General features: G+C 35.7%; 1 protein-coding gene across 1 annotated transcript in view; it reads right to left on the bottom strand.

Annotated features, from left to right (window-relative positions):
- Window positions 1–26,183, bottom strand: part of MDGA2 (MAM domain containing glycosylphosphatidylinositol anchor 2) — a 932,919-nt gene that overhangs the window by 215,697 nt on the left and 691,039 nt on the right. Inside the window, exon 7 of the mRNA XM_077126843.1 lies at window positions 21,970–22,299. Coding sequence (XP_076982958.1) covers window positions 21,970–22,299 — 330 coding nt within the window. The remainder of the gene's footprint in view (window positions 1–21,969; window positions 22,300–26,183) is intronic.

Below are 26,183 nucleotides of genomic sequence, written 5' to 3'. Positions count from 1 at the left end.
CCATAAGTTAATATTTGGAAACAGCCAGAGAGTAATATATGAAAATGTGTCCTATGCTGGAACTAATACTGATTCATTTAAATGCACATTTTTGAGAACTTCAAAAGTCAAATATGCTTTAAAAAGGTAATTTGCATGAAGCTGGGTACAAAAGTGGTAAGTCGGACCATTCACTGCTTTCAAGTGTTATACTGTGAATTCTGGATACTGGTACATATGGAGGACTCTTTCTTTTTTTTTTTGTTAGAGATGTAAGTTTACAGAAAAATATGCATAAAATAGAGAGTTGCAATATACAACCCTGTTATTTTATTGACACCTTCAATTAACATTATACATTTGTTACAACTGATGAAAGAACATTTTTATAATTATACTGTTAACAGGAGTCCATGGTTTGCATTAGGTTCATTATTTGTGTTTCTGAACTATGTTTTGTTTTTTTAAATTTCCATCCTAGTAACATACATACAACCTAAAATATCCCCCTTTAACCACATTCAGATGTGTAATTTAGTGCTCTTATGTTCACAAGCACCTGCTACTATTGCCAGCATCCATCAAACAAAATTGGTTTCCATCAAACCAAACTGAAACTCTGTACAATTTAAGTGTCAGCTCTCCACTTGCTTGTACCTTCTTTTTCTTTTATCAAAATTCCTTTTATTTTTAATAGACTACGGGAATTTGGAAGGGTTGTAGGGATATAAAATTGGAAATCTGACTTGGGTTCACCGGTTAGCTGTGTACTCTTGCCACAGCAACTTCCTAACCCCAGTTTTCTCATCTGCAAAAACAGGCTGATGTAAAGGAGAATTTAATGAAATTTTAAGAGTAAAATGGTACAATGTCCATAAGAGTGTCCTATAAAGGGTAATAGACGAGTTGAATAATTTACTTGCTAAGAACAAAGCTTGCATCTGGTTGTCTAAGTTCAGATTTTCACTCCACCACCTGTTACCTAAGAGACCTTGGGAAAGTCATTTAACCCGTGTATGTCTCTGCATTTGTTTGTGTGTTTGTTTTGTTTTAAGTTTAGGATCAAAAAGTATAATAGACACTGTTATAATAGACATTGTTATGCATAGATTTCTATATTGAGAGCATAGATCTTCTTTATTCAAACCTTTAATGCCCCAAGTGCCCAGCCCAGGCACATTTAGGGTCAAACAAAGGTTTTATGTGAATAAATTTCATAGTCATTGTTAGCGGTCTGGGAGCTACATATTCATTTCTGATGATGACACTATTTGAAGAAGATAACATTTTGGAAAGAACAGGAATGAATCTTCCTAATCAGAATAGCCAGAGACATTTCCCAAAGCCACCCAAGGAAAGAAAAGCTGCATTTGTCTGCCATTCACATGATAATTTTATCTCTGTGTTTGGGATATTATCATAAAATGGTACATAATACACATATCCTTTTATTTTATTTCTACGAAGTAATGAGGTTCAGACATTTCTAAATTCATCTACTCCTCCCTTACGAAGCTGACAAATGTCAGTACTGTTCATTTCACAAAGGTCAGTGTTGCCATGCAAACCAGGGACCAGTAAGTCAAAGGAGCTGCCTGCTCCTGTTAATTATACTTTCTTTCTGTGGATGAATTAACTCTAAATTAAAGGAAGATAAGCCATAAATTACATATCCAATGCATTTTATGAAAGCCTGGTAAAATAAAGATGCTTTAAGGCGATCTGCAATTTAATTTACTTTCCAGGCCCACTGTAGCTTACAGTAGTAAACTCCTTGACACAGAAGGGATAGAAAAATCAATTTACTTCTATAATAAAAAGGCCATTTGTAGAACCCATGTAACATTATTAGGCCTCTTATAAATGATTACCCTGGACAATGCCTGTGGTTTACAAATTCCTTAATTACACCACTGATTGTGTAGGACTGAATATGCCTTGTCTGTGAGGAAATAGACACTACCGCCATTTTAATAAACATTTTGACATAAAATGAAGCTGGCTCTTTCATGCTTCGTCAAGAGCAAAATAAAATGACTAGTGAACACAATGTTCCATCAACAGATCAGGGCCACATGTTCTCTGGAGCAAATGAGATTTAATTAACAGATCATTAGTAGGTAACCGGTCAATTAAAAAAAATAAGAGCGTTTTCTTATAAAACATGAAGACTTTAACAAATATTCTACTGATGCACGATTGCATTTTATGATCCATTTTGCCGATCTGTAGATGTATAGTATGTTACAATTAATATATGGGCTTAATTTTAAAGCCACATAAAAACTCACGTAATTTCAGAATGGTACATAACTCATTCAGAGTTAATTACGTGAGTGGGAATAAAGTTTACTACTATTTTATTAATATGTTTTTGCATTTTATTCTGCAGCAAGGATATTTCTGTTTAAATGCCAACTGAGCACATTTTGTTTACAAGTATTATTCAGATAGACTTGTTAAAAGTGGACTATTTGCATTTCATTTATAGTGGACTGTAATCTGTGCTAAATGCATTTTAGATACGCAGGTATTTGAATGACTTGTCACTGTATTATTTCTACTTCACATACTTAAAATATCAATATATTTCACACAGTGCACAGAACCTTTTTAAATGTACAATGATGTTCTTCTCATTTCACATCTTTGTTCATCTGGTCTTTATTACTGAGAGAATATCCATAAATTGGGGGAAATTGATTTCTGTACTGCTCAAGCACTTGAGAGGAGAGTCCTTCTTCGCAACAGACCCCTTCCCCAGCAAATCTTCACCATGACCCATGCCCCTTTTCTAAAGCTTTCAGCCTGTTCCTATCCTGCCTTAAGAAACTCGAGTCCTAAGTTTCTTAGGCTACCTTTTATCGGACAGGACTTTCTAGGTCCTAAATCCTACTAAAAGAAAATGAGGAGGAAGACACAACGTGATTTGAGGTTTCTGAAATTGACTCACTCACCCTTCAAAAATATATTCTACCATGACCCCATCCATATATTCCTGGGGTCTGAAATCTCATTTTTTGAGCTCATTCCATTGCGAGGCTGGTATTTCATATACCCAAGTTAGGTAGACAAAACTGGCCTATGTTCAAAATTTTACTTCACCTCTTCATAGCTGTGATGTTTGAAAACTTACTTATGCTCTCCAAAGCTCAAGTTTCTCATCTATAAAATGGGAATAACAACATTTCCGCCTTCATAGAATGTCCTAAGGTTCAATGAGCTACACATTATAAAATGTTTAGGCCAGCAATTGGGTTATAATAAACATTTCAAAAATCATAGGTAGTTTTTTTATAAATAATTATTCCATGTTATGTTATCTTAATTTACATGGAACTACTTCAGCATATGGCAATGCTTGGTTTGTTGAATTGGGAGCTTATTGTATAATGTAAGCTAAGAGCCCACAATTTATACAAGTTTTGTTTGTGAGTTACACTGGTATAAAATTTTCTTTAAAAGATATTTCCCTATAGACAATGTAATCTATATTTGTGCGCTGTTTTTTTTTTAATTAGAAAAGTTATAGGTTTACAGAAAAATTATGCAAAAAATATACACTATCTATACACATCCCATCACATGTGTAGTTTTCCCAGTTATTGGGAAGCTGCATTAGTTTGACATTAGTGCGGTAACTTTGTTAAAATTGACAAAGTAATATAAGTATAATTATACTATTAAGTATAGTGCATACTTATGTCAGCAATTTTGAGCTTGAGTTGCACAGACCTAATATAATTTTTATTCAAATAACATATATAAAACTAAGACTTACCATTTTAGACACACTAAAATATACTATACAGTGGTGATAATTACATTGGAAGTGCTGTGCTACCTTCACCATCATCCATTCCAAAACGTTTCCATCATCCCAAATAGAAACTCTGAACATTTTAAGCCATATTCCCTATTTTCTACCCTCTCCCCACTGTCCAGTGACACAAATTCTAGATTCTGACTAAGTTTGCTTATTATGCTTCATACCCGCAACATCATATAATATTTGTCCATATGTGGCTGGCTTATTTCACTCAAGATGGCGTCTTCAAGGTTCAGATGTTGTCGCATGGATGAGAACTTCATTCCTTTCTACAGCTGAATAATACTCCATCATATATCTATACCATATTCTGCTTATACATTCATTGGTTGGTGGATGCTTGAGCTGCTTCATCTTTTGGAAACTGTGAATAATGTCCCTGTAAACATCGATGCACAAGTACCTCTTCAAGACCCTGCTTTCAGTTTTTGGGGGTATATAGCTGGAAGTGATGTTTTAGCTTTCTAGGCTGCTCAAAACAGACACCATGAAATGGATGGCTTGAACAATGGGGCTTTATTAGCTTACGGTGTGTGCCTGGGAGTTGTCCAAGCCGAGGAATCCCCCAGGCAGTGTTTTCTTTCTGAAGACCGCTGCTGGAGGTGCTTGGCTCCCCTGCCACATGGCCAAACACAGGGTGGAATGTGCTGGTCTCTCCCTTCTCTCCCGGATTCCCTTGATTTGAGCTTCTTACCTCTGCAGCTTTCTCTCTCTCTCTCTCTGTATTCAATTCCATTTATAAAAGTCTTTAATGATAGGATTAAGACCCATCACAAATGAGGTGGATCAACCATTGCTGAAGTAGTTTTATCTGAGGTCCTACTTACTATGCATGCACACTCACAGGAATGGAGTAGATTTAAGAACACATTTTCCTGGAGTCTACACAGCTTCAAATCACCACAAGTGGGACTGATGAGTCATATGGTGATTCTACAGTTTTCTGAGTAACTGCTAAGTTGTTTTCCCTTAGTGGTCGCGCCATTTTACATCCCACTGATGATGAACTAATGTATTTCTTTCTCTACATCCTCTTCAGTACTCATTTGTTTCTGTATTCTTTTTTTTTTTTTTGGTATATGGTTGCCATTCTAGTGAGTAGGAAATGTTATCCTATGGGGATTTTGATTTGCATTTCCCTAATAGCTAATGATGTTGAGCACTTTTTCATGCTTTTGGTTTTTTTGGTTCGTTTTCTTTTTGGCTATTTGATTATCTTCTTTGGAGAAATGGCTATTATAGTCTTTTGCCCATTTTTAAATTGGGTTATTTGTCTTTTTGCTTTTGAGTTGTAGGATTTCTTTGCATATAGTGGGTGTTAAAACCTTATTGAATATGTGGTTTCCAAATTTTCCCATCCTAGAAGTTGTCTTTTTACTTTCATGATAAAATATTTTGATGCAAAAAATATTTAAATTTTGATGTTTTTTTTTTTACTTATTTTATTTATTTTTATATTCATGAGAGATAGTGGCCAGTAATTTTCTTTTCTTGGGTTATCTTTTTCTGGCTTTAGTATTAGGGTGATATGTTGGCTTCATAAGAATGTGTCAATGACTGATCCCTGCTCTTCAATTTTTTGGAAGAGTTTGGGAAGAAGTGGTCTTAATTACTGAAGGTTTGGTAAAATTCACTGGTGAAGCCATTTTGTTCTGGTGTTTTCTTGTTAGGAGGTTTTGGCTTACTGATTTCATCTCTATACTTAACATTAGTCTGCAGAGATGCTGTATTTCTTCTTGAGTCAGTGTATGTGGCTTGTGTATTTATAGGAATTTGTCCACTTCATCTAGCTTATGTAATTTGTTGATGTACAGTTGTTCATAGTGTCCTCATATAATCCTTTTTATTTCTGTGAGGTCAGTAGTAATGTCTTCCTATTCATTTCTGATTTTAGGTTATTTGCATCTTCTCTCCCTTCTTCTTTATCAGTGTAGCTAAAAGTTTCTCAATTTTATTGATGTTGTCAAAGAAACAATTTTGGTTTTGTTGCTTCTATGTTTTTTCAATTCTCTATTATATTTAGTTTCACTTTACTCTTTGCTAGTTCCCTTTTTCTGTGGTTTTAGGTTTAACTTGCTCTTTTCCTTTTCTAGATCCTTAACTTGTTAGGCTAGGTTTCTAATTTGAGATCTTTGTTCTTTCTTTTTTTAATGTCAGCATTTAGAACCATAAATTTCCCTCCTAGCAAGAACTTTGCTGCATCCCATAAATTTTGGTATATTATGCTTTTGTTTTAATTTACCTCGTATATTTCATAACTTCTCTTGTAATTTCCTCAACAACCCATTGGTTGTTTAATAGTACATTGTTTAACTTCCACATATTTATGAATTTACCTGTCCTCCCTCTGTTATTGATTTATTTTTCATCCTTTTATGGTCAAAGACGATGCATTTTATGCTTTCCATATTTTTAAACATATTGACACTTGTTTTGTGACCTAACGTGGTTTATCCTGGGGATGATCCATGTGCATGTGAGAATAAAATACATTCGCCCCTGTTGAGTTACACCGTCTATATATGTTTGCTACATGTAGATAATTTATAGTTTTGTTCAGGTCTCCTGCTTTACATTGTTTTCCTTTTCTAGATGTTCTATCCATTGTTGAAAGTAGTGTTTAAGTTTCTTACTATTTATGTAGAATCATCTATTTCTCCCTTTAAATCTGTGAGTATTTGCGTCACGTATTTTGGGATTTTGCTTTAGGTATATACAATTTATAATTATTATGACTTGTTGAATTGGCCCATTTATCAGTGTATAATGACCTTCTTTGTTCTTCATGACAACTTCTGAACTAAGCTGTCTAATTTATCTAATAATTAGTATTGTTACACCAGCTCACTTTTGGTTGTGATTTGCATGGTATAAATGTTTTGCCCCCATTATTTCACTTCTAACCACTTATGTCTTTGAATTTAAATTGAATCTTTTCTAACAGTATATTGTGGGATCACACTTTCTTATGCATTCTGCCAGTGTCTGCCATTGGATTGGAGAGTTTAATCCATTTACATTTAAAGTAACCGCTGATATGCAGGACTTTCTCCTGCCATTTTGCAACTTTTTCCATGTAATCTTACACTTTCATCCTCTCTCAATTCTTCCTACAATGCCAACTTTCATATGTATTTAATTATGTGTTGTCATCCCTCCTCATTGCCTTCTGTGTATACATCTCACATATTTTCTTTGTGGTTACTTACTATGGGGGTAAATTTAAAAAACAAAATCTATTAACAATCACATTTGATTTGATACCAACTTAATTTCAGTGGCATACACTAACACTATCCTTATAAACCTCTGTCCCCCCAACCTGTTTGTTGCACCAGTTATAAATTATATCTTTATACATTGTATCTCCAGACCATGAATATGCCATATTTTTATGCATTTGCATTTTAGGACCAACAAGAATTAAAAAGTGCATTTGCATACCAGAAATACAATAATGTACCTACATTGGGTACAATGTAGGAATTAATTAATTCCAATGTAGGAATTAATAATCCCCACAAAAGGCATGTTCTGGTTTCAACTCCTGGTCCTCTGAGTGTGGACCCATTATGGATAGGATCACTTGAAGATGTTACTTCAGTCAAGGTGTGGCCTAACTGAATCAGGCTGGGCTTTCACCTGGACAGCTGGAGACACTGAGAAGCAGAATGAAATTTAGGCAAAGAAAGAGACGCCACAGGGAGCAGCCAGAAGTGAGAAGTTAATGAAACCCAAAAGAAAAGGATAAGAGGCTGCCATGTGCATTGTCATCTGACCAAAAAGCCAAGAAATTCTAAAGATTGCTGGCCAGCCAGCAGATACTGATCCCTGAAGGAAACAAGCCCTCTAGCTTCTGAAATCATAAGTCAATTAATTCCTGTCGTATTAAGCCAACCGATTGTACATTTTTATTTAGAAGGTAATAAAACAAAACTGTGGTACTGACATCTGTGATTACCCATATTTCTTACTAACATCTTGATTCACTGACCAGTGTCCTTTTATTTTTAGTCTGAAGAACTCTTTAGCATCCCTTATAGGGCAAATCTAGTGCTGATGGTTTGGTTTGGTTTTGGTTTATCTAGGGATGTCTCAATTTTTTTCTGATTTTTGAATAACTTTCTCACAAGATATAAAAATTCTTGGTGGCCATTTGTTTTCTTTCAGAATTTTAAATAATTAACCCCACTGGCTTCTTTCATTCATGGTTTCTGATGAGAAATTGGCACTTAATTCTACTGGGGCTCACTTGTTCCTAATGTGCTGCTTTTCTCCCACAGTTTTCAGAACTCTGCTTTGTTCTCGACATTCAGAAGTTTGTCTACTGCATATCTAACAATATTCTTTTTTATTTTATCCAGTTTTGGCTTTGTTGGGCATCTCAAATGTATATATTCATATCTTTCATTACGTTTGGGGATTTTCTGTCACTGTTTCTTTGAATATATCTTCTGCCCCTTTCTCTCTCTCTTCTCCTTCTGGGACACGCATGATTCATATGTTGGTATGCTTCTCATGTCCTACAGTTCTCTTAGGCTGTACTCACTTTTAACATTTTTTTCTTTCTGCTTCTCCGCCTAATCACTTTGTTTTATACATATTTCTTAAATTACCTTAACTTTGAATGCACTCATTTTTCCTTCTGGCAGCTTAAGCTGCTGTTGAAACTTTCTAAGGAATTTTTATTTCATTTATTGTGCTCTTCAACCACAGTATTACTATTTGTAATTTAAATTTAAGTTATTTAAAAGTTTCTATCTCTTTACTGAGATTATCAGATTGTTCAAACATCATTTTCATGATATCCTTTAGTTATTTTTCCACGTTCTCCTTCATCTCCTTGAGCATACTGAAAAACATTTTTTTAAAGTTTTTGCCTGTTATGTTCAAGTGTGGTTTTTTCACTGATGGTTTCTGAATTTGTATCTTGTACCAATGGTGACTTATCATTTCCCATTTCTTTGCTTCCCTTGTAATCTTTTGATGCACACTGCACCTTTGAACACGTTAATGTGTTAATTCTCAGATTTATTCCCCAAGATGTCTGTTCCATAAATTTGTACCCAGATAGTGAAATGAGAGAGATATTCTCAAGTGCCAGGAGCTAATAAAACAAACAAACAAGCAATAAAAAGGCAAAATCAACTTTCACAATCTTTGAAAATTGGCTCTGCATTGGCTTGTGCTCTTCTTCAGAGATTAGGACCCCTACCAAGAAAGTTAGCCCAAAGTGAAAGTGAAGTTCAAGGTCCTCCTATCTCTTCTGAGTTCCCTGGGCATTTTCTCACTCCTTAGAAATTCTAATATTTATAGGAACTTGAGTGCCCCCTCTATTCCACATGAAATCAACTTTTTCCACTTTCCAGGTGCTCTCTTGTATGACATAAAGCATGTAATCCTTTGCCTGCAGATGCCTTGTTTCTTGCACTGTGTTAGCTCTCCACAAGCTGTTTTTTGCCTGCTGGGCAAGTTCTCAGATAGTAAGCCAGAAATACATTTTTGGTTCTGTCTTTCAGATTGACAGCCAAGAGACTGGCTCTGAGACACAGGCTCCCTTGTATACACAGAGTCTACACAAGGAACAGGACCAGGGACCCACAATGGAAGCTCAGGATGGCTCCAAACCCTGCCAGGCAGGGGGTGGGGAAGGGACCAGCAAGGCCACCAGCAGATTCTCTTACCATTTTTAAGGCAGCCTGTTCTTGATTTAGTTCTTGCCCAGTTAATGCAAATCTTTAACTCTTTTCTGAAATTTTGAGGAAGATATCTGTGCCAGTTGTGATAGTTGCTCACAGATTCTGTGAGATAATGGCACCTAGAGTTTTTTATATCATCATTTTAGCCAACCAGATGCCTGCATTGGAAAATTGTAGTCTGCAATCTTGGGTTGCCATAGAAGTTTAAATTACGCTACTTTAGGAGTAAACACCAAAGGTGTGGTTGGATAGCATTTAAAAAATCCATATAATGAGCCCATACTCCTAAGGCAGATAGGATGGAGAAACTATCATTATCTAGAGCTGCACTAGAAGATTTTTAACCTAGACTATACTGCAAATGGTTTTCCTTGGTGAAATGAATACTGTTTAGCCTATGCACATTGATTACCCATAAAGTAAGACCTCTCCCCACCTTCATGTGTGAGATGTGAGACTCTTGCAAGTGAAACCTAACATCTTAATAAGCATTAGAGTGGTATTCTTAGACTGGGGCACTGATAGTCCTGTGTCCCACCCTTAAGAAAGGATACGGTTATGTGACCCAACTAGAATGCTACCTGAATCTCTTCTAGAATATTTACCAACTGACCACAATGAATCTTTCATGCAAGGTCCTTGTTAAAATGATGTGACCAAGTATCAGAATCACCTGGGATGATAAAGGAAAATATCCATTTAACCTAAGCTGAGATAGCATTTTACAGCATGATGCAAGCTTTTGTACTTGATTTAAAATCTGAGATTTGAAGATCCAGTTAGAATGTAGTTGGAAGTTGAACAAAGTACCTAAGGTTTCTGTACCCACTTCCCTCTCTATAAAATGATAGTCTGTAAGGTGACTCCATAGTTTAAAACTATGCTAATATTTAAGACATTTACAAAGTTTTTAAAAATACAATTTAAATAGGATTCTGGGGAGCTGCCCCAAGCATCTTACATTTTTATTTGTTTAAAAACAGGAGTTCAGAACTCATGTATATCCCATAATTGCACTACCAAAATCCTGATTGTAATAACTTTCTAATTTTTTTAATCCCTTTTCCAAACATCACTGAGATCCACTGGGGAAGGATAAAAAGTTAAAAAAAAAAAATAGGAGGTCCTTTTAACAGTGAAAGTATATTCATTTGCAAACAGATGTGGGGAAAAGGTTCCTTACAGTAACAATCATCCTAGCTTCTGTTTTTGACCTCTCGAAAGAAACAGCTTGGATTTAAATCAAAATGTAAAATTTAAATCAAAATTAAAGACTCCACATACAAATTAAATCACCATGATAACTAGCTCTAATGCCAGACTCTCTAGAATTGCAGAGCTTTTCCTAATGCAAACACCAAACAGTGGTCACAAGGTTAGTCTATGTATCTAGTCCTCATGATTACTGCTATTCTTATTCCTTTCCCCAAACACTCTCGGTATGTCGGAGGTGGCATCTGTGAATAGAAAGTTCTGAAATATTAGATAATGACATCACATCCCACTTATATGTCTTTCCCATAACTTAGGAGAGTCAGGGTGGGTCACAGTATGGCAGTCTTAAAACAATTTACTCCCATTTATTCTTCATCAGTTAATGAGACTTATAAAAAACTTTTTTTAATCCTAATTATTGCTGGTTATTATAATTTTGAATGTGGACTGTGGGACTAACAAATAGGATTCAGTCCCCATGAGACTAGAGAAATCTATCATCATCAATTAAAAATTTGAATAGTTCCTAGATCCCCACCATTTGCATTAAAGAAAAGACAAAAGGTATAAAAAGAATGCATCAGCTATACTTCCTTAGATCTTTGTTCTGATATTTGGAGACAAAAAAATGTTAGGTATTTTGAGGTGATATTTGGAAGCAAATTGTAAATCCACTGTTTTTTCCTTAATTACACAGATGCAATTTTATGTTAGGGTTTTCTGGCATACAAACATGATAAATGTTTCTTGACTAACTGTAGAATGAGGAATAAATTTAATGCAGCCAATCTTGCTTTTATACTCCCCTCAAAATAAGCAGTAAAAATACTGATATAATTTATGTTTCTCAAAACAACTTGTAACTTACTGGAGTCTAACTAAAAAAAATATTTTTAATATCCCATCTCTGCCCTTGAAATAAATGCATCAAAAAGAGAATTAGGTTGCTACTTTTGTGACTATTTATATCTGTGTTTGTGACTGGCTTAAGAAAATGCCATAAAATCCAAGGATGGCTATTCTTCACACCAAAATACCATATTTAAACCATCTCTCTCTCTCTCTCACTCCTTCCTCTTCTTCTTTCCTTTCTTCCCTCCCACATTATACAATTCTTTCACTTGAAGGAAAATGAAAGCTCACTCCATTGACAAAAACCCGTGAATGAATACTAAAGTATCTGGGACAGACAGATTGTCTCTTCATGTTATTGAAGAGTTAGCAAAAGCCTTAAAGATGCTATAAACATGAGACATTCCACCTGATAGTCTGTAATTCCCCACAAACCGGGGAGCTCTTTTTCCTTCATTTCCATTGACATCTCCTTTTCATTTTCTTCATGGACCTCTGGATCCTTGGTGAAGCTTGGCTCTTGGTGAGGATATCTTTGCTTTTTTGGATGAGCTCATCTACTTGTAACTAATACAAACATGTTTTAGCGTTGTCCTTTCTCCTGGACCTTAGACCTGACTTTTTCACGTGACAACAGAAACCCAAGGCTGCCTTACCATTCCCTGTGCCAAATCTAATCCTATCTAATCATAACTTCTACAACTTATGATCCTTCTCACAGTTTATGGTATTACCATTTTCTAAGCAACCTAGACATAAAATGTTGGCATCATAAATAAAAACAAAACATTTCTTGAAAGGGATGGGAGAACTCATCCAGGCCAGTGGTTTCCAACTGCATATTCATTGTTTTCATGGGTGGGTGTGTGTGAGTATGTGTGTGTGGGTGCATGTGTGAGTCAAGACCTTTTGTCCAAATAAAATCCCCTATATAGAAAAGAAATGTGTATTGCTCTGATTGAAGTTGGAAGGGGATAGAAAGGGTACAGTTCTCAGCTTGTGATTTTCCTTTCCCCTGCAGTTCAGTAGCTTTTGAGAATAGTTTAAGGAATTCTTCATGGTTTTTGGGACATCATCAGTTACTCAGCCCAATCTTTTATTCCACAGATTAAAAATAAGTAAGTTCCAGCCAGACCTGAGTTCACCTAAGAAGTAAATTTGGGTCTGGCCCAAAGTCTGGAATTGGCAGTACTTAAGCTGCCTTATGAGAGGGGGACTGCACAGGACAGGTCACTGACTGAACCGCCTCTCAGTGGGAGGGCTGTGACTGTCCCTCATCACCTCATCCCATGCCTACCAATCTCACCAGCTGAAAAAAGAGTACCCTCCACTTCAGTCTGCACACTTTTAGCTTTTTCGTACACTCTCTTTTCTTTGACTTTTCCTTAAACATATTCTAAAGTTGTGGTGGAAAGATAAGGAATCTAAGATGCAAAGGTTAACTGATTTATCAGATATAGTTCAGGAGAGTGTCCCAAGCTTCTTCTATTATCTAAGTTCCGTGGACCTTTTCCTGTCTCACTTGACATAGCTCAGAAAGTATCGCTTATCTCCTATCGAAATTTCCCACAGCTGCTGTAACAGATTATCTCAAACCTAATGGCTTAGAACAATGCATATTTATCATCATACACTTCTGGAGGTCAGAAGTCTGAAATCAGTTTCACTAGGCCAAAATCGATGATTCTGTAAGACTGTTCCTTCTCGAGGACCCAGAGGGGAATCTGCTTCCTTACCTTTTCCAGGTTCTAGAACTGCCTTCCTCGTGCCCCTTGGCTCAGACCCCTCCTCTGTCAGCAAACACCACAGAGTACTTGGCTTCAGTGGTCACAATGCCTTCTTCTGTGCCAGCTCTCCCATTTCATCCTTTTAGAAGGACTTGTGATTACATTTAAGGCTTGTCTGGATATTCCAGGATAATCTCTCTATCGTAAAATATTTAACTTCATCACAGCTCCAAACTCTTTTGCCTTCTAAGGTAACTTTCACAGGTTCCAGAAATTAGGACGTGGATATCATTGAGGGCCACTATTCAGATTATTATGACCCTATGGCCCTAATTTTCTTCCTGATGATTTATTTCTTCCTTATTGCTCATGTTGTTTTTAAGTCACCGGCCAGCTCTTCATCATGGGAAGGCGGTTTATACCATTGGGGAAACACAAACCAGAAAGGTTTCTTTGCACTATGGATTGAGTGAGTGCTAAGCTTCTGATATGTCCCCTGTAACTTAAAAAATATATATATTTCCACCATTCTCTTTTTAACTCTGCAAATGTCTTTCACTAACTTTCCTTGGCAACGAATAGGCCCACAAACAACATTCTAATCAGACTTCTTCCCTGATAAAATTTTCCTGTTATTTTTTTATTCTGTGAATAAGGTACAATGAGACTCATTTCTTTCTAAGATTTAGTGTCACATATTCCTCATTCTTAAACTCCATGGAACTCTTGCTGACCAGACTCAATACCTCTAGTTCCTGTGCTTCCTTTCACATCACTCTGTTAGTATATTAAAGCAAATATTAGGCTCTATTCTTTGTTAGACTGTTCAAGTATATTCCTACTGGGATGTAAATTCCATTTTGAAGTAGATCATACACATTATTGTTTATTCCCACATCCCCTTTCCTATAGTGGCTATTGAATAAACATATTTGGAGCTGAACGTACACTACATTTCAAATGTTAACCCTGAAATTGTAGGAGACAGTTAGACTTCACTTCTCCTGCTGTCTTGGATCTCTTGGCATCAGTCAATTTACATTGTCAGTTACCCCTGTCTCTCATTTTTTAATTTCTCAGTCCCAATCTTCCTCCAATAAAGATAATTTCCTTAGGGTGGAGGACTCTTAAAATAAATATCATATATAGCAGATGGAAAAGGATGAAAAATCCCCATGGTCTGAGTTGGTGACTGCTGGGCTCATTTCTCATTCACTTCATCACCCCTTTATTTTGAATGTTTTTAGCCATTTCTCTCTTAGAATTAACACATTCTACTATGATACTTGGTAATCTTTTGAAGGCATCTTCATCCCTGAAGATATCCAAACATGGACTTTTTGATCATTTGAATAATGATTTAAAAGAAAATACAAGACTGGATATTAGTTCCAAACCCCACAATTCTCTATCAATGCTATCTGAAGATAAATGATGACAATAACAATGCTAAAATCAATAACAATATATGTTGAGGACAGCTGACATTTTCTCAAACTTATTCAAGCCTGAGTATAAGTGCCTTTAGGAACTTTCTTTATTTTTATTTTATTGATTTTAACAAGCAATCTGAATAAAAACTGTATTAACTACTCAAACACAGATTCTAAACACATTCCCTATTTACTTCCCAAGACTGCCAACAAAGATTGTTGCACTTGCATCTCTCCTTTGTGGAAAGCGTGCCTCAGTAACTGAACTGTGCAAAGCTAATATAGGTGAACAAAAGATGTAACTCAAAAAAAAAATTTACAATTTTTATAAACTTCCAAATTTTTAAATAAAAACTTTTAGAATTTTTCAATAAAAATGCACTTAGATTTGAAGAGTAAAACCCACATTCAAATAGGTAATGTAAAGACTAAAATAATTCTTCTTGGTAAGCTATTTTCATTCCTAAACTTTTAATTTAAATAACCATGCCTACCCAATGGACTAATATCAATAATCATACTTTAAAGCACACTTGAAAGAAGTTTGGTGTCTTAATGAATATGAATAATCCACTCTTTCATAGGGAATGTTCTGTCTACATACCCAATAATACGGATGTGCTCAACAAAATAGAACTCTGCATTTCGGTGCCGCTTTGGGAGATTCTTTAAGCACAACAGCATTTTAAGGCCCTAAGACTACAAACGTAAAGAAATATGTTTAGTCACCTTTAGTCCCCTTAGCAGGGTTATAGGTGACGATGATACTTTACGGAAAGGATGCTGGAAAGGACTATATAATAGGTAATTAGCTCCTTTTAGGAGCATGGTCTCTGATCCCAGTGACATATTGCTCAAAACACTTTCCTTCCTCCCGGGGTACCCATGCGCTATGTGGTGTGGAGCTGGCCTGGACTTTCACTGTGGATCCCTGGCCCTGGTCTGGATGGGCACTGGCCCCTACGTGTGGTGCCTGTGTGTCAGCACCAAACTGTCTATCAGGTGGCAGCCTGAAGGACTGAACCAGGACTCTCATCTCTGGCTCACTTCCCAGAAATGGCTCTGCAAGCAGAAGCAGCTTGCAGACAGTTAATCAGCGTAAGAAGCAGCAGACAACAAAGATTTGCTGACTTCAAGACATGCCATAGCACACTGGGGAGGAGAGGAAGGTATTCCATAAGTGGAGGTACAGAGGGAACTTGGATCCCCATGAACGGGGGAGTTCCTAAAGCCACAAGCTCATGTTGAGAGTACCCAACACTTTCACTTTGGGCTGGTCTTTGTAAAAGGGCTAAACTGTGAAGTTTTGCCAACACAGAGCAAAAAGAAAAACACAAAAAAAGAAAGAAAAAAAACCACACACTCTGACGTGTCTTTCTAGCCCCGGTACAGTTCCCCTTCCAACGAACAGAACAGTCCACTGAAGGAGAGGAATTTTCAAGAGTCAAAGGGCAAATTTAATCTGCATGAAGCCAATGCTGTTGAGACCAGTGTGAAAAGTGGTCAGTCAGCTTTTCAGAAAAGAGAAAACCGACTCCATAATCAGGAGACTCTAAAGTAGAAAGGGTTCATGTTTAGAAGTTGTTGTGCTTTTCGTTATGTCTCCTATTCAGCCGTTCAAATTTTAAACAACCCAGAAACAGAGAGAAAAGCTGCATGAACGAGGGCACAGACAGAATATGAACGGCAGCACAAACTTGTCTATTAGGAATGAGATCTGAGCAATCAGAAAGCAATGTGAGGAACTCTGACAACATAATTCTAGTACTTGGACCACTTTAGGAGCCAAAACTGGAACCTGATATAATATACATACATATGAGAAGTAAGGAAAGACAGATTTTATGTTAATGTTATGAAAATGTACCATTCTTTGTACACACAAATGACCGTATTTACTTACATGTGTGGGTCTAATGTCATTTAAGTAAGTGTATGGAGTTCAGCTTTATTATTTCATTTCTTAAATTCATAAGGCTGCTAAGACTAGATCAACAGTCAGGAAACTATGGCCTCTGAGCCAAATCCTGCCTGCCAACTGATTTTGTGAATAAAGTTTAATTGGAAGACCACATCACCCATCTGTCTATTTGTATGGCTGCTTTCACACCACCGTGGCAGAGTTGAAAAACTGCCACAGAGACCATAGAGTTCACAAAGACAGGCTTATTTACTACCTGGCCCTTTACAAAAAATGCTTACTGACCCAGAGTCTCTGCCATTAATTTAGAGGTCACGGATAGAACTTCACAATATTGAAGTCAAGGATGAAACTGAACGTGTTGTGTCTAGTAACTTTTAAGGACTAATTACATAATTTTTACCTGCATAGAGGCTTCCTCTCATGAAGCCATTATCAGGTACTACATGTGCTGGTTTTCTACCTGTCTTCCTCTTACATAAAACGACTCATTATTGAATTTCAGTTGTACTTTCATAAGTTTCTATTGCCTCTTTAACTGGAAAAATGCAAAGAGGCAAATCCAATTAGGGGAACTAATTCATTTTTTCCTTTACCCTCATCACTTTAATTGTACTTATTAGAATGCACCATAATCTTGAATTTAGGAGAACTTCATTTCACAGACATGGGTATCAGACATACACTGTTTTCATACTTATAATAACTGACCAGTCAGGAAGTCATCAACAAAGTAAATTGTTGGATTAATTGGTCACCATTATGCATTTATGCTTACGCTGCAATCTCATTTAGTCCTCTAAATCTTGCTCCATTTTATCCTACTTAAAATGTTCACATACTCTAAAATAATCGTGTTAAAATCTGTATCTGTATTATTAAGTTTTCTGCTATATTTACCCACTTGTCTCACCAGGAGAATTCCACATATCTTTCAGATATGCAGTTAAGATTCGAGCCTCACTGTTTATATTTCTTAGGCATGATGTGATGCTTCTAAGTTTACTATAAACCAGCAAGTCTGTCAAATTATGCAATACATGCAAGCTAACAAGTACTGAAGGATTTTACCATGGAAAAATACTGGGAGAGGAAGCAATGGAGTGTTTTTCAGCAATCCCTTTGAAAATCAAAAATATAGTATGGCAATTATATTTATGCAGATGAAAAATTGGAGTGGTATAGTTTAAAGACTGAATTCTAACGTAGCCAAAATTAAAGTTAAAACTCATAAAATTCACTGTATTTTCCAGCAAGTATATGAAGTATATTCATTTTATAAAATTGAACTATTGCAAAGTTTCAGTATATTGAATTGTTGTAATGCTTTGTTTTGTTTTTTATTTTCAGGTTACTTGCAGTCGACTCAGATGCAATACAACTTTAGTAATGTAAGTTATAAAATGGAAATAAACCTATATATCTTCTTATAGTAAAATTATATCAATTCTACCATAAAAGCAAAAAGTGAGGAATCACTTTAATATTCCTAGAACTTTTTTTCCTATTTATTTGTATGAATGTACTCTCAGTTCACTGTCTCTATTATAATATTGCTATTGCCATGAAGATGGAACTCAAATGCCACTCTGTGAAATTTTCCTGTATCCATATTCACAAAAGTGTTTGCAATTCCTACAGAAGTTTGGCCATCCTATATATACAGTATTCATCATACTATATTTTGGGTTTAGTTTCTAAGGAACCTGTCTTGATAACTTAGATTTTTAAGCTCCCTCAGGGCAAGGCCCATTTGTAAAATCACCATATAGCACAGAGTAGGTACGTTAGCAACAACTGGGTAAAGGAATCTACAGGAAATATGAATTTTAAATTGATAAAACAACAGATGCTCACACATAAAAAATACCCACACACAAAAAATGATTTGCATGCTTACAGAACCAGGAGGAAAAAATAGTTCTAATTTTCAATTAACGTGAAAATGGGACATAAACTATGGTCATATGTATGATAATTTTAATTCAACCAAACACATGAAAAAAAAAAATACCTGCACTATCTCTCCAAAATTTCAAAAAATTAAATCATTGTCTTTCAGAAATATTAATAATTCTATAAACTAGATTTTATCCTTTCTGCGATAGTTGATAGTTCAATTATAAAATCGCTCAACACATCAAGGTATGTGACCCCATAATTTAAAAAAAAAAGGTTTTTACACTACATTAGGCAGAAATGACCTATGGTCCTTGATTCTCATTTTATTATATTTCAAATATAGTCTCTTAAAACATAGTAACAACTAGGATTCTATGTAAGATTTCATATGAAGAACAAAAGCTTAGAAATTTTTCTAAAATATAAAATGTTACCTAACTTATTTTTAACATAAAGACAATGCTTAACACATTAAACACGCACACCCATGAAACAGGAACACTTAGCCTTTACTAATTCCCTAAAATAGTAATAATAAAGTTTACACAACCAAGATTCTCGCAGGTTCCGACATATTTACCAATATGCAGTTTCCTTCTCTTTGACTTCACTCGTCCAGTTTATGGAGATTTTCCTCTGTATCCTCTATAGTTTCTAGCATTAATAGAGTTTAAGGGGTTCCTTCATTCTACAGTTTGCTCATTCTCCTGGTTTAAACTCTGTTCCCCCAAAAATTTCATACTAAATCACTACTTTAAGTTAACTTTCTATTCTGTGGGGATAAAAGTCATTTCTGCTGATATCAATCAAATCACACCCTTTCAGAAGTACACGCCTTCTTACTGCAATTTGGTCTGCTGTAAGCAAAGTTGAGCATTAACGGCAGTTTCAGTATGAAGATGGACTATGTCATCAACTTAAGTGACTTACCCTGTAGACCAAATATTGCCATCCCCAGCCCTCTCTATCACAACGCAATCCCCAGGGCTGGCAGGTCCAAGAAAATGCTATCTGCACACTCTCACTTAGAGAGTCCCCAGGCTTCGTATAATGTCCACTGTGATCATCATGAAATTCTTAATAATTTTTGAACAAGGGACCCACATTCTAGTTTTCAATGAACACCCCAAATTATGAAGTCAGTCTTTCCTTTGGGAGTGATAGCACGTTAAATCATAATCAAAATTTGTCTAATGAAAACCTTTTCATAATGTTAGATCAGTAGATCTTGGAAAAGGGAAGTATGACAGTAGCTGAAAGAGAGACATCAGAGGTCTGTATTAGAGAAGCAATAAAAGAAGGAAAAAAACAGCTAAGAGAAAACCAAGTGTATAAATTAGCTTGTTTTTTAATTTAACAATTATTTATTGAGTACGTTCTATGTGCCATGTATTTGTGGTGGCTGCTGAGGATACACCAGTGATCAATACAAAACCCAGAGCTCACGAGCTTCGACTCACGGGAGGAGGCAGCCATCAGCAGGCGTGCCAGTGTGAGTGGAACAGGGGAAGTGCTGGGAACAAGACTCATCATTTCTTTCATTTTTAGCACCATCACCCTTGGTAATCAGGCACACTGAAAACAGTTACAAAATGTCAATTATTACTCTTCTTATCAAGGCCACTCCTCGAGCATTTCCTGCATTTCTGATAATCTTTTGGCATTTCCCTTATGGGATTTTAGGAAAATTTAGGAATCAATACGGTTACCCTCTAAACTTTGTCATTTACATTATATAGTTTCAAAATAGGCGATATAACTATTATATTTAAAGGTACATTTTTTGTGACTAATTATTTATGGTTGCTTCCTCTGTCCATTCTGTGCCTCCCCTTGTGTTTAAGTTTACTGGAACATGAATTCTCTTATCTACGAGCATTGACTGATTCTTTGGATCTGGGCTTTGTGTTGCTGGTTCTGAAAACTAAATGAGCAAAACCAGACAAGCCACCAAGCAAACCGAAACCATGCTTATAATGAAGTGTTTACCAGTTTTGGAAACACTTTCCTCAGAAATTGAGAAAAAAATGATTTAGATCGCAAAATGTAATTTTGGATTACAAAATGTCTCTTCCAGTTATAAGGAATATCATAAGATGTCACCTGGCACAGTGTCACCTGGCACACTGCTGGTGGGGATCAATGGACAGTCACTGATGAATGGATGCATAAAGAGATGCAGGATGAGTGGCTCAGCATATTGACATCAGATCTCCAAAACTGAGCCCATCTCCTAGTGTTAGTTCTAATATTTGGAAATCAGTTAGATCGCTAGATAAAAAGAATAGTTTTAAACTATAAAGACAACTGTTCAAACATAAGTACTTTTTATCTCTTTAGCTTCATTTTACATTAATTATAGCTCATAAAATGGAATGTTTAGAAATAAAACAGAATTTCAACATTCACGCACATTTGGTTAGCCTCAAATATGTACTTGAATTCCTTAAGGAGTAAAACCAATCCAGTGTGCATTGCAATTTGAAACCACAAGTAGGTACAAAACATCAGGTGAATTCTTAAATGCACAAAAGCCAAAAGGTTGCCTGGCTGGAAAGAAAAAGCCAACTGTTATCCTTTGTTCAAAACAGAGTAAGTCTGTTAACTTTGTGCTTTGTGCTATTAAAATATATTATTCACCACATATAAGATCTTAAATTAAAAATCAATCTCAGAACAAGCTGGTAAAATAAATAAAGCTATTTTGGAACTCTCTTGATGCATACTAATTATAGTTCATAGAGTCACAGGGCTCTAATACATCCTGAGATTTCATCTACTGCCCTCCAGTATCAAAGCAACTCTAATTTTCATCATTGATGGATGTACATTTAATCAAGAGAAAATTGATGGCATTTCCTTTTAAACCCTAAAGTAAAGGATTTTCATTTCAATACATTTTTTGCATGTAACCATTTTCATTGTGAAGAGAATCTTAACAATGTCACAACTGACTCTATCATTTGATTTTATTGTTGGAAAAGCTACTGGTATAACATTTTTTATATTTGAATACTTTTACTTCGAAAAATGCTCTTATTTAGCTGCTCTTAAATTATCTCAGTCTTCTTTTCTGTTTCTAAAACGTTTCTTTAAAGTTTCTGAGTATTTTGTTAACTCTAGCCGTTTGTTGTTTAAAGTGATAATTGTATATAATGTAGGTTCTACAGGGGTTTCCGAGTTCAGAAAAAAAAGCAGACGAATCGTAAATCTATCCACGCCAGTACCATTGCTTTCATTTGCATTGTAGCTGTAAACCCTCATGCAAATTGAAACTAAAATAAAAGTAGCAATATTTCACAAAAATGACATTCATAATATTAGAATTTTGCTTTTTGAAACCTTTTTTTCGTCTGCTAAAGAGAATGACCCCAAATGTGAACATCTCTTGCATCCTCCATGCACTTCTTACCTGTGCTGCTGGATATATTAACGTCGATACTGATATCAGATATCCCTCCTCCCTTCAGAGATGCTACGCATGTGTAGGTCCCAAAATCCGTGAATTTTAAATCAATGATGTCCAAGTTTGTTGCTCCTGGAGAGACATCAGGGTCAGTGTGTGTAATGACCATCCGCTCGGAACTTCGTAAGGGACGCCCATTTTTAAACCAACTAAATGTTAACTCCTCTGAAGGAACAGCTTCTACTTGGCAAGATATCTTCACCTCACGCCCGATCTGGATGTTGTCATCTTTGTGATAAGGGTCTGGTGTGATCCAAAATCGTCCTTTTCTTAATGCTAAAACATAAAAATTCCATAGGTAGTTAGTATTACTTTCATGACATCGGGGACTCATTCACTCTAACAGGTACTGAAGGAAAAAAACAAAATAATTTTGAAGAACATTTGTCATGAACTTCATCGTAGGTAGATGTTTTCAGTCAAGACTGCGGGATCTCTCCTGCAGATGGCTAAAAACCCTTGAGGCCACGTGCCTTGGGGAACATGCCACGCGTGCATTCTAACAGCAGCGTTTTCCTGGTCTAAGGTCAATGTTCTTGCACAATGTGGGTCAATGGCATGCCGAGGGAGCATCTGGAGACGTGAACAATACATGCGACTCAATATGAAATCGAGGGTTTCTTTGATGACACTTATTATCCTAAGCATACATTTTTGTCTTTTCCAACATCCTCCCCAATTTCCTCTCCCTCAACATGACCATCTTTATATGGTGAAACGTAGCATATGAAGTTCAATATGATTAACAGAATAAAATATCCGTCATTCACTTTTTCCCCCTAAACCTCAATATATAATGACAACGGCAAAAGTGGTGTGAACTGAGCGGCCCTGCAGATGCAGGAGACCTTCTAACTTCTTTTTGGATGACCATTCCTGAATTTAACCAGATTTTCCTCAGTTAGTGCAATAAAGGCCAGGGATCAATGTGGAAATCTGTAGGACCGCATAAGAATATACTAGGTAGCACTATATTTTTAAATCTTTTAGAAGTCTGCTTCTAAGATTTTTTTACTATACTCTCAAGCCCCAAATATTTTCACCTGCTTTCCAGTTTACATTTTAGTGAGGAAAGATGAATGACTGTAGAATTAAAAAAAAGTTCACATTTTTCTTATATTCCAGACATAAACCCAATGCTAGGCAAGAGGTAGGCGCTGATTACATAGCAGACATAGTTGTTGCCTGTATGCATTGCAATTTATATACTCATAGATTATAATCCAATTCATCCACCAAACTTTTATAATAATTATGTCTAGAGAAATCATACACCATATAGACATCATATGCTTTATAGATCTGAAGCAGTCAGAATCTCCCCAAAGCACTGTTTAGAAAATGCACAAATCTCCGGTTTTAATAAAAAACACCAGAAGGCAAATATCTGAAATACATTTCCATATTGTTCTTTGTTCCATTTTTACATGATAAAATGCAGCTTATGCACATTTCTTATTCTTAACCAAATCTTCATCAGTAGCTTACTTTAGGATAAAATTAGGAGAAATTCTGGCTTTCTACTGTCTGGTCTCATATATTTATATTTTAATAGGTACTAAAGTATGACTTAATCTAGAAGGGGCAATATGCTGAAAATGTCCATAACTGGCTACCATATTTGGCATATAACATTGCACACACAAAATTCAAATGGAATTGAACTTCTATAGCAAAAATCAAATCATGAGGGAATAGAGTATATTTTTTGCTTTTTTAAATAGATCTAAACCAATAGTTTATCAAATAGTATTTAACACTTAAATGAGAGTCACCTTGCACTTGCTAAGAATTGTCTTTACCCTGATTCTAAGGAGAAATGATAATCCTTAACAGAATTTTTTAAACAAAAACAATTTACATCTTTGAAAGTTGTTTTAATCTGCTTATTAATTTATTAATAGCTTCATATAGGCGTACACCTTAGAGTCACTTGCATTCCCAAATAATATTCCGTATGCTCTTTACACACAGACATCAACAAAAAATTCAGGTGTTTCAGTGATTAACATTTATTTACTACACAGCTCTTGTTTTCTAGCTCTGTGTTCTGCATATACATGAAAAGATGATATCGACACTGAAAGAACTGCATTCTCATGAGACAAGATTTAAACAACTCAAAAACCACTGAAGAAACATGAAATCAATATTATATGTTATAGACTGGTTTATTCATGGAACATAACTCTAAAAATCCAAAATAAAAATATCAACGATTATGAAGTTATAACAAATTAACTGGTAAGGTCAGATGTACTATATAATTATGCCATATGCTATCAATATAATTAAGTATACTTTATGAATGAATTTATTGCCCAAAGTATTTGTTGGTATTGGAATCAGACAATGCTAAAGTTTGACGTAAACCAACCCCGCTAGTCTTCAAAATGGGATTCTAAAGAGACAACTAGTGAACTCACAGAGGGAGAAATAAGTTTGTTAAATGAGCTAAACTTAAGGAAAATCAGAATAAGTAGCACAGATCAGTTGACCATGTCTTAGTGTCTGTTCTATGTCACTCGTGTAACAACATAGCTGATTTTACATATAAAACATGTGTGTGCACATGTGTGTGTAAATGTGTGAGAAGTCACCTGTTGCAGCAGAGGACAGTGACATTTACTTGGCTTCCTAACTGGCTGCTCAGATAACTAAAAGGCTAGTGCTGTAAACTAGGCACAGGTGCATTAAGCACTTAAAACCTAATTCCAATTTTTTGCTTTTATGCAGTCCAAGATGAAAAACCTAATTTTTATGGGTCAAGTGCATCATTTATAAAAATATGAGGCGATAGTATTAGTTACCCTCTGAGAACTATTGTGCAAAGTAGCTTATTAGCAATTGTGTAGAGCTTTGAAAATATAAAGCGTTTAATATAGTTAATCAGCTGGGAAGCAGGTTTCTTAGTTTATAATTAAACAGTCTCTTTTTCAGTGAATAATTTATAGTAGTTCATGCAGTGTTAATTTAAAGTCATTTCCTACCACTAGTTAAGATTTCAAACTCTTAAAATCAATCGGTGATTAGTACTGGAGAATAACAGGGGCCCAATAGAATTAATGAGACTCTACAGAACTAAAGAAATTGTATGGAGAAAAGAGAGAAGAATTCCCTTTCCCCCAATGCAATTTCTTAGTCTGAATTTTGAAAATCCCCTAACACCAGCCTGAGAGAACATTAGATTAGGTTTAATGTATCATAAATCATGATGGATGAACTTCAATAGGTACTTGTTTAGCCTGGAAATCCACGTAAAGGATTGGCATGACGCTGAGTCTTTCTGGGTAAGCAGTTTGGAAGCATTACAAAAATAAGCCATTATACTCCTTTTTCTAACATTTGAGAGAACTGAACGCAAAATAGGCTCATGGATTTTTGGCTCTCGAGGGCTTTCTAATTGTACACACCAAAGTCTCTCTTTTTTTGCAATATACAAAGAAGCTCCCCTAAGGGAATGAAACCAATATCTAAAAGCCCAGGCCCCTGCTACTAACCCTTGCTTGTGGACAGAAGCAGATTTTTGCCTGTGGGTGTAGAAAGTTCTAAGAGTTTTATTATTTAAAATTCAGCTATTTCTTAGTTAATTTTTATTTTGTCAGTTAAAGAAGAAACAACTGTCTTTGGAGAAGTCTAGGCTCTAGACCTCCAGTAATGGAAGTTCAGTGCAATTAAAGGCAAAAAAGAGGCTGTGGGATTGTCCCTTGGCTATGGCTGCAGACTTAAAGCATACCCCACTCAGTAGTTCCATAAACGAGTGTGTAGACAGAACAAAAACAATGTGAACTGTGTTGTAAATTCGAATGAGAAAGTGCCTTTGGGGATAAGATATCAGATGTCAGCTTTTGAACTTGTTCCAAGCATCTGTTTCAGAAGGATGAGCAAACACACTGAGTGAACACAGGCGGCCATCTCAAGTCGATAAATTAATGGAAAGGCTCTCCATACATATTACCTTTTATAATGTAAGTAGGATTTGAGCCACCATGATAAACTGACAAAATATTGCTGAGAGGAATGGATCTAGAAACCAATAATACTATAATAAGGTAAATAAAGTTAATTTCCTATATGAATTCATTCTCTAGTAAGGTAAACAAAAAAAATTACATGAAAAATGGAGTATTTGCCAGTCACAATGGAAACCAATTGAAGAA

Source organism: Tamandua tetradactyla, chromosome 14 (assembly GCF_023851605.1).
Source record: "Tamandua tetradactyla isolate mTamTet1 chromosome 14, mTamTet1.pri, whole genome shotgun sequence".
Taxonomy (NCBI): domain Eukaryota; kingdom Metazoa; phylum Chordata; class Mammalia; order Pilosa; family Myrmecophagidae; genus Tamandua; species Tamandua tetradactyla.
Note: the sequence above shows the minus strand (reverse complement) of the source record. Positions and strands in the feature narration are given on the sequence as shown.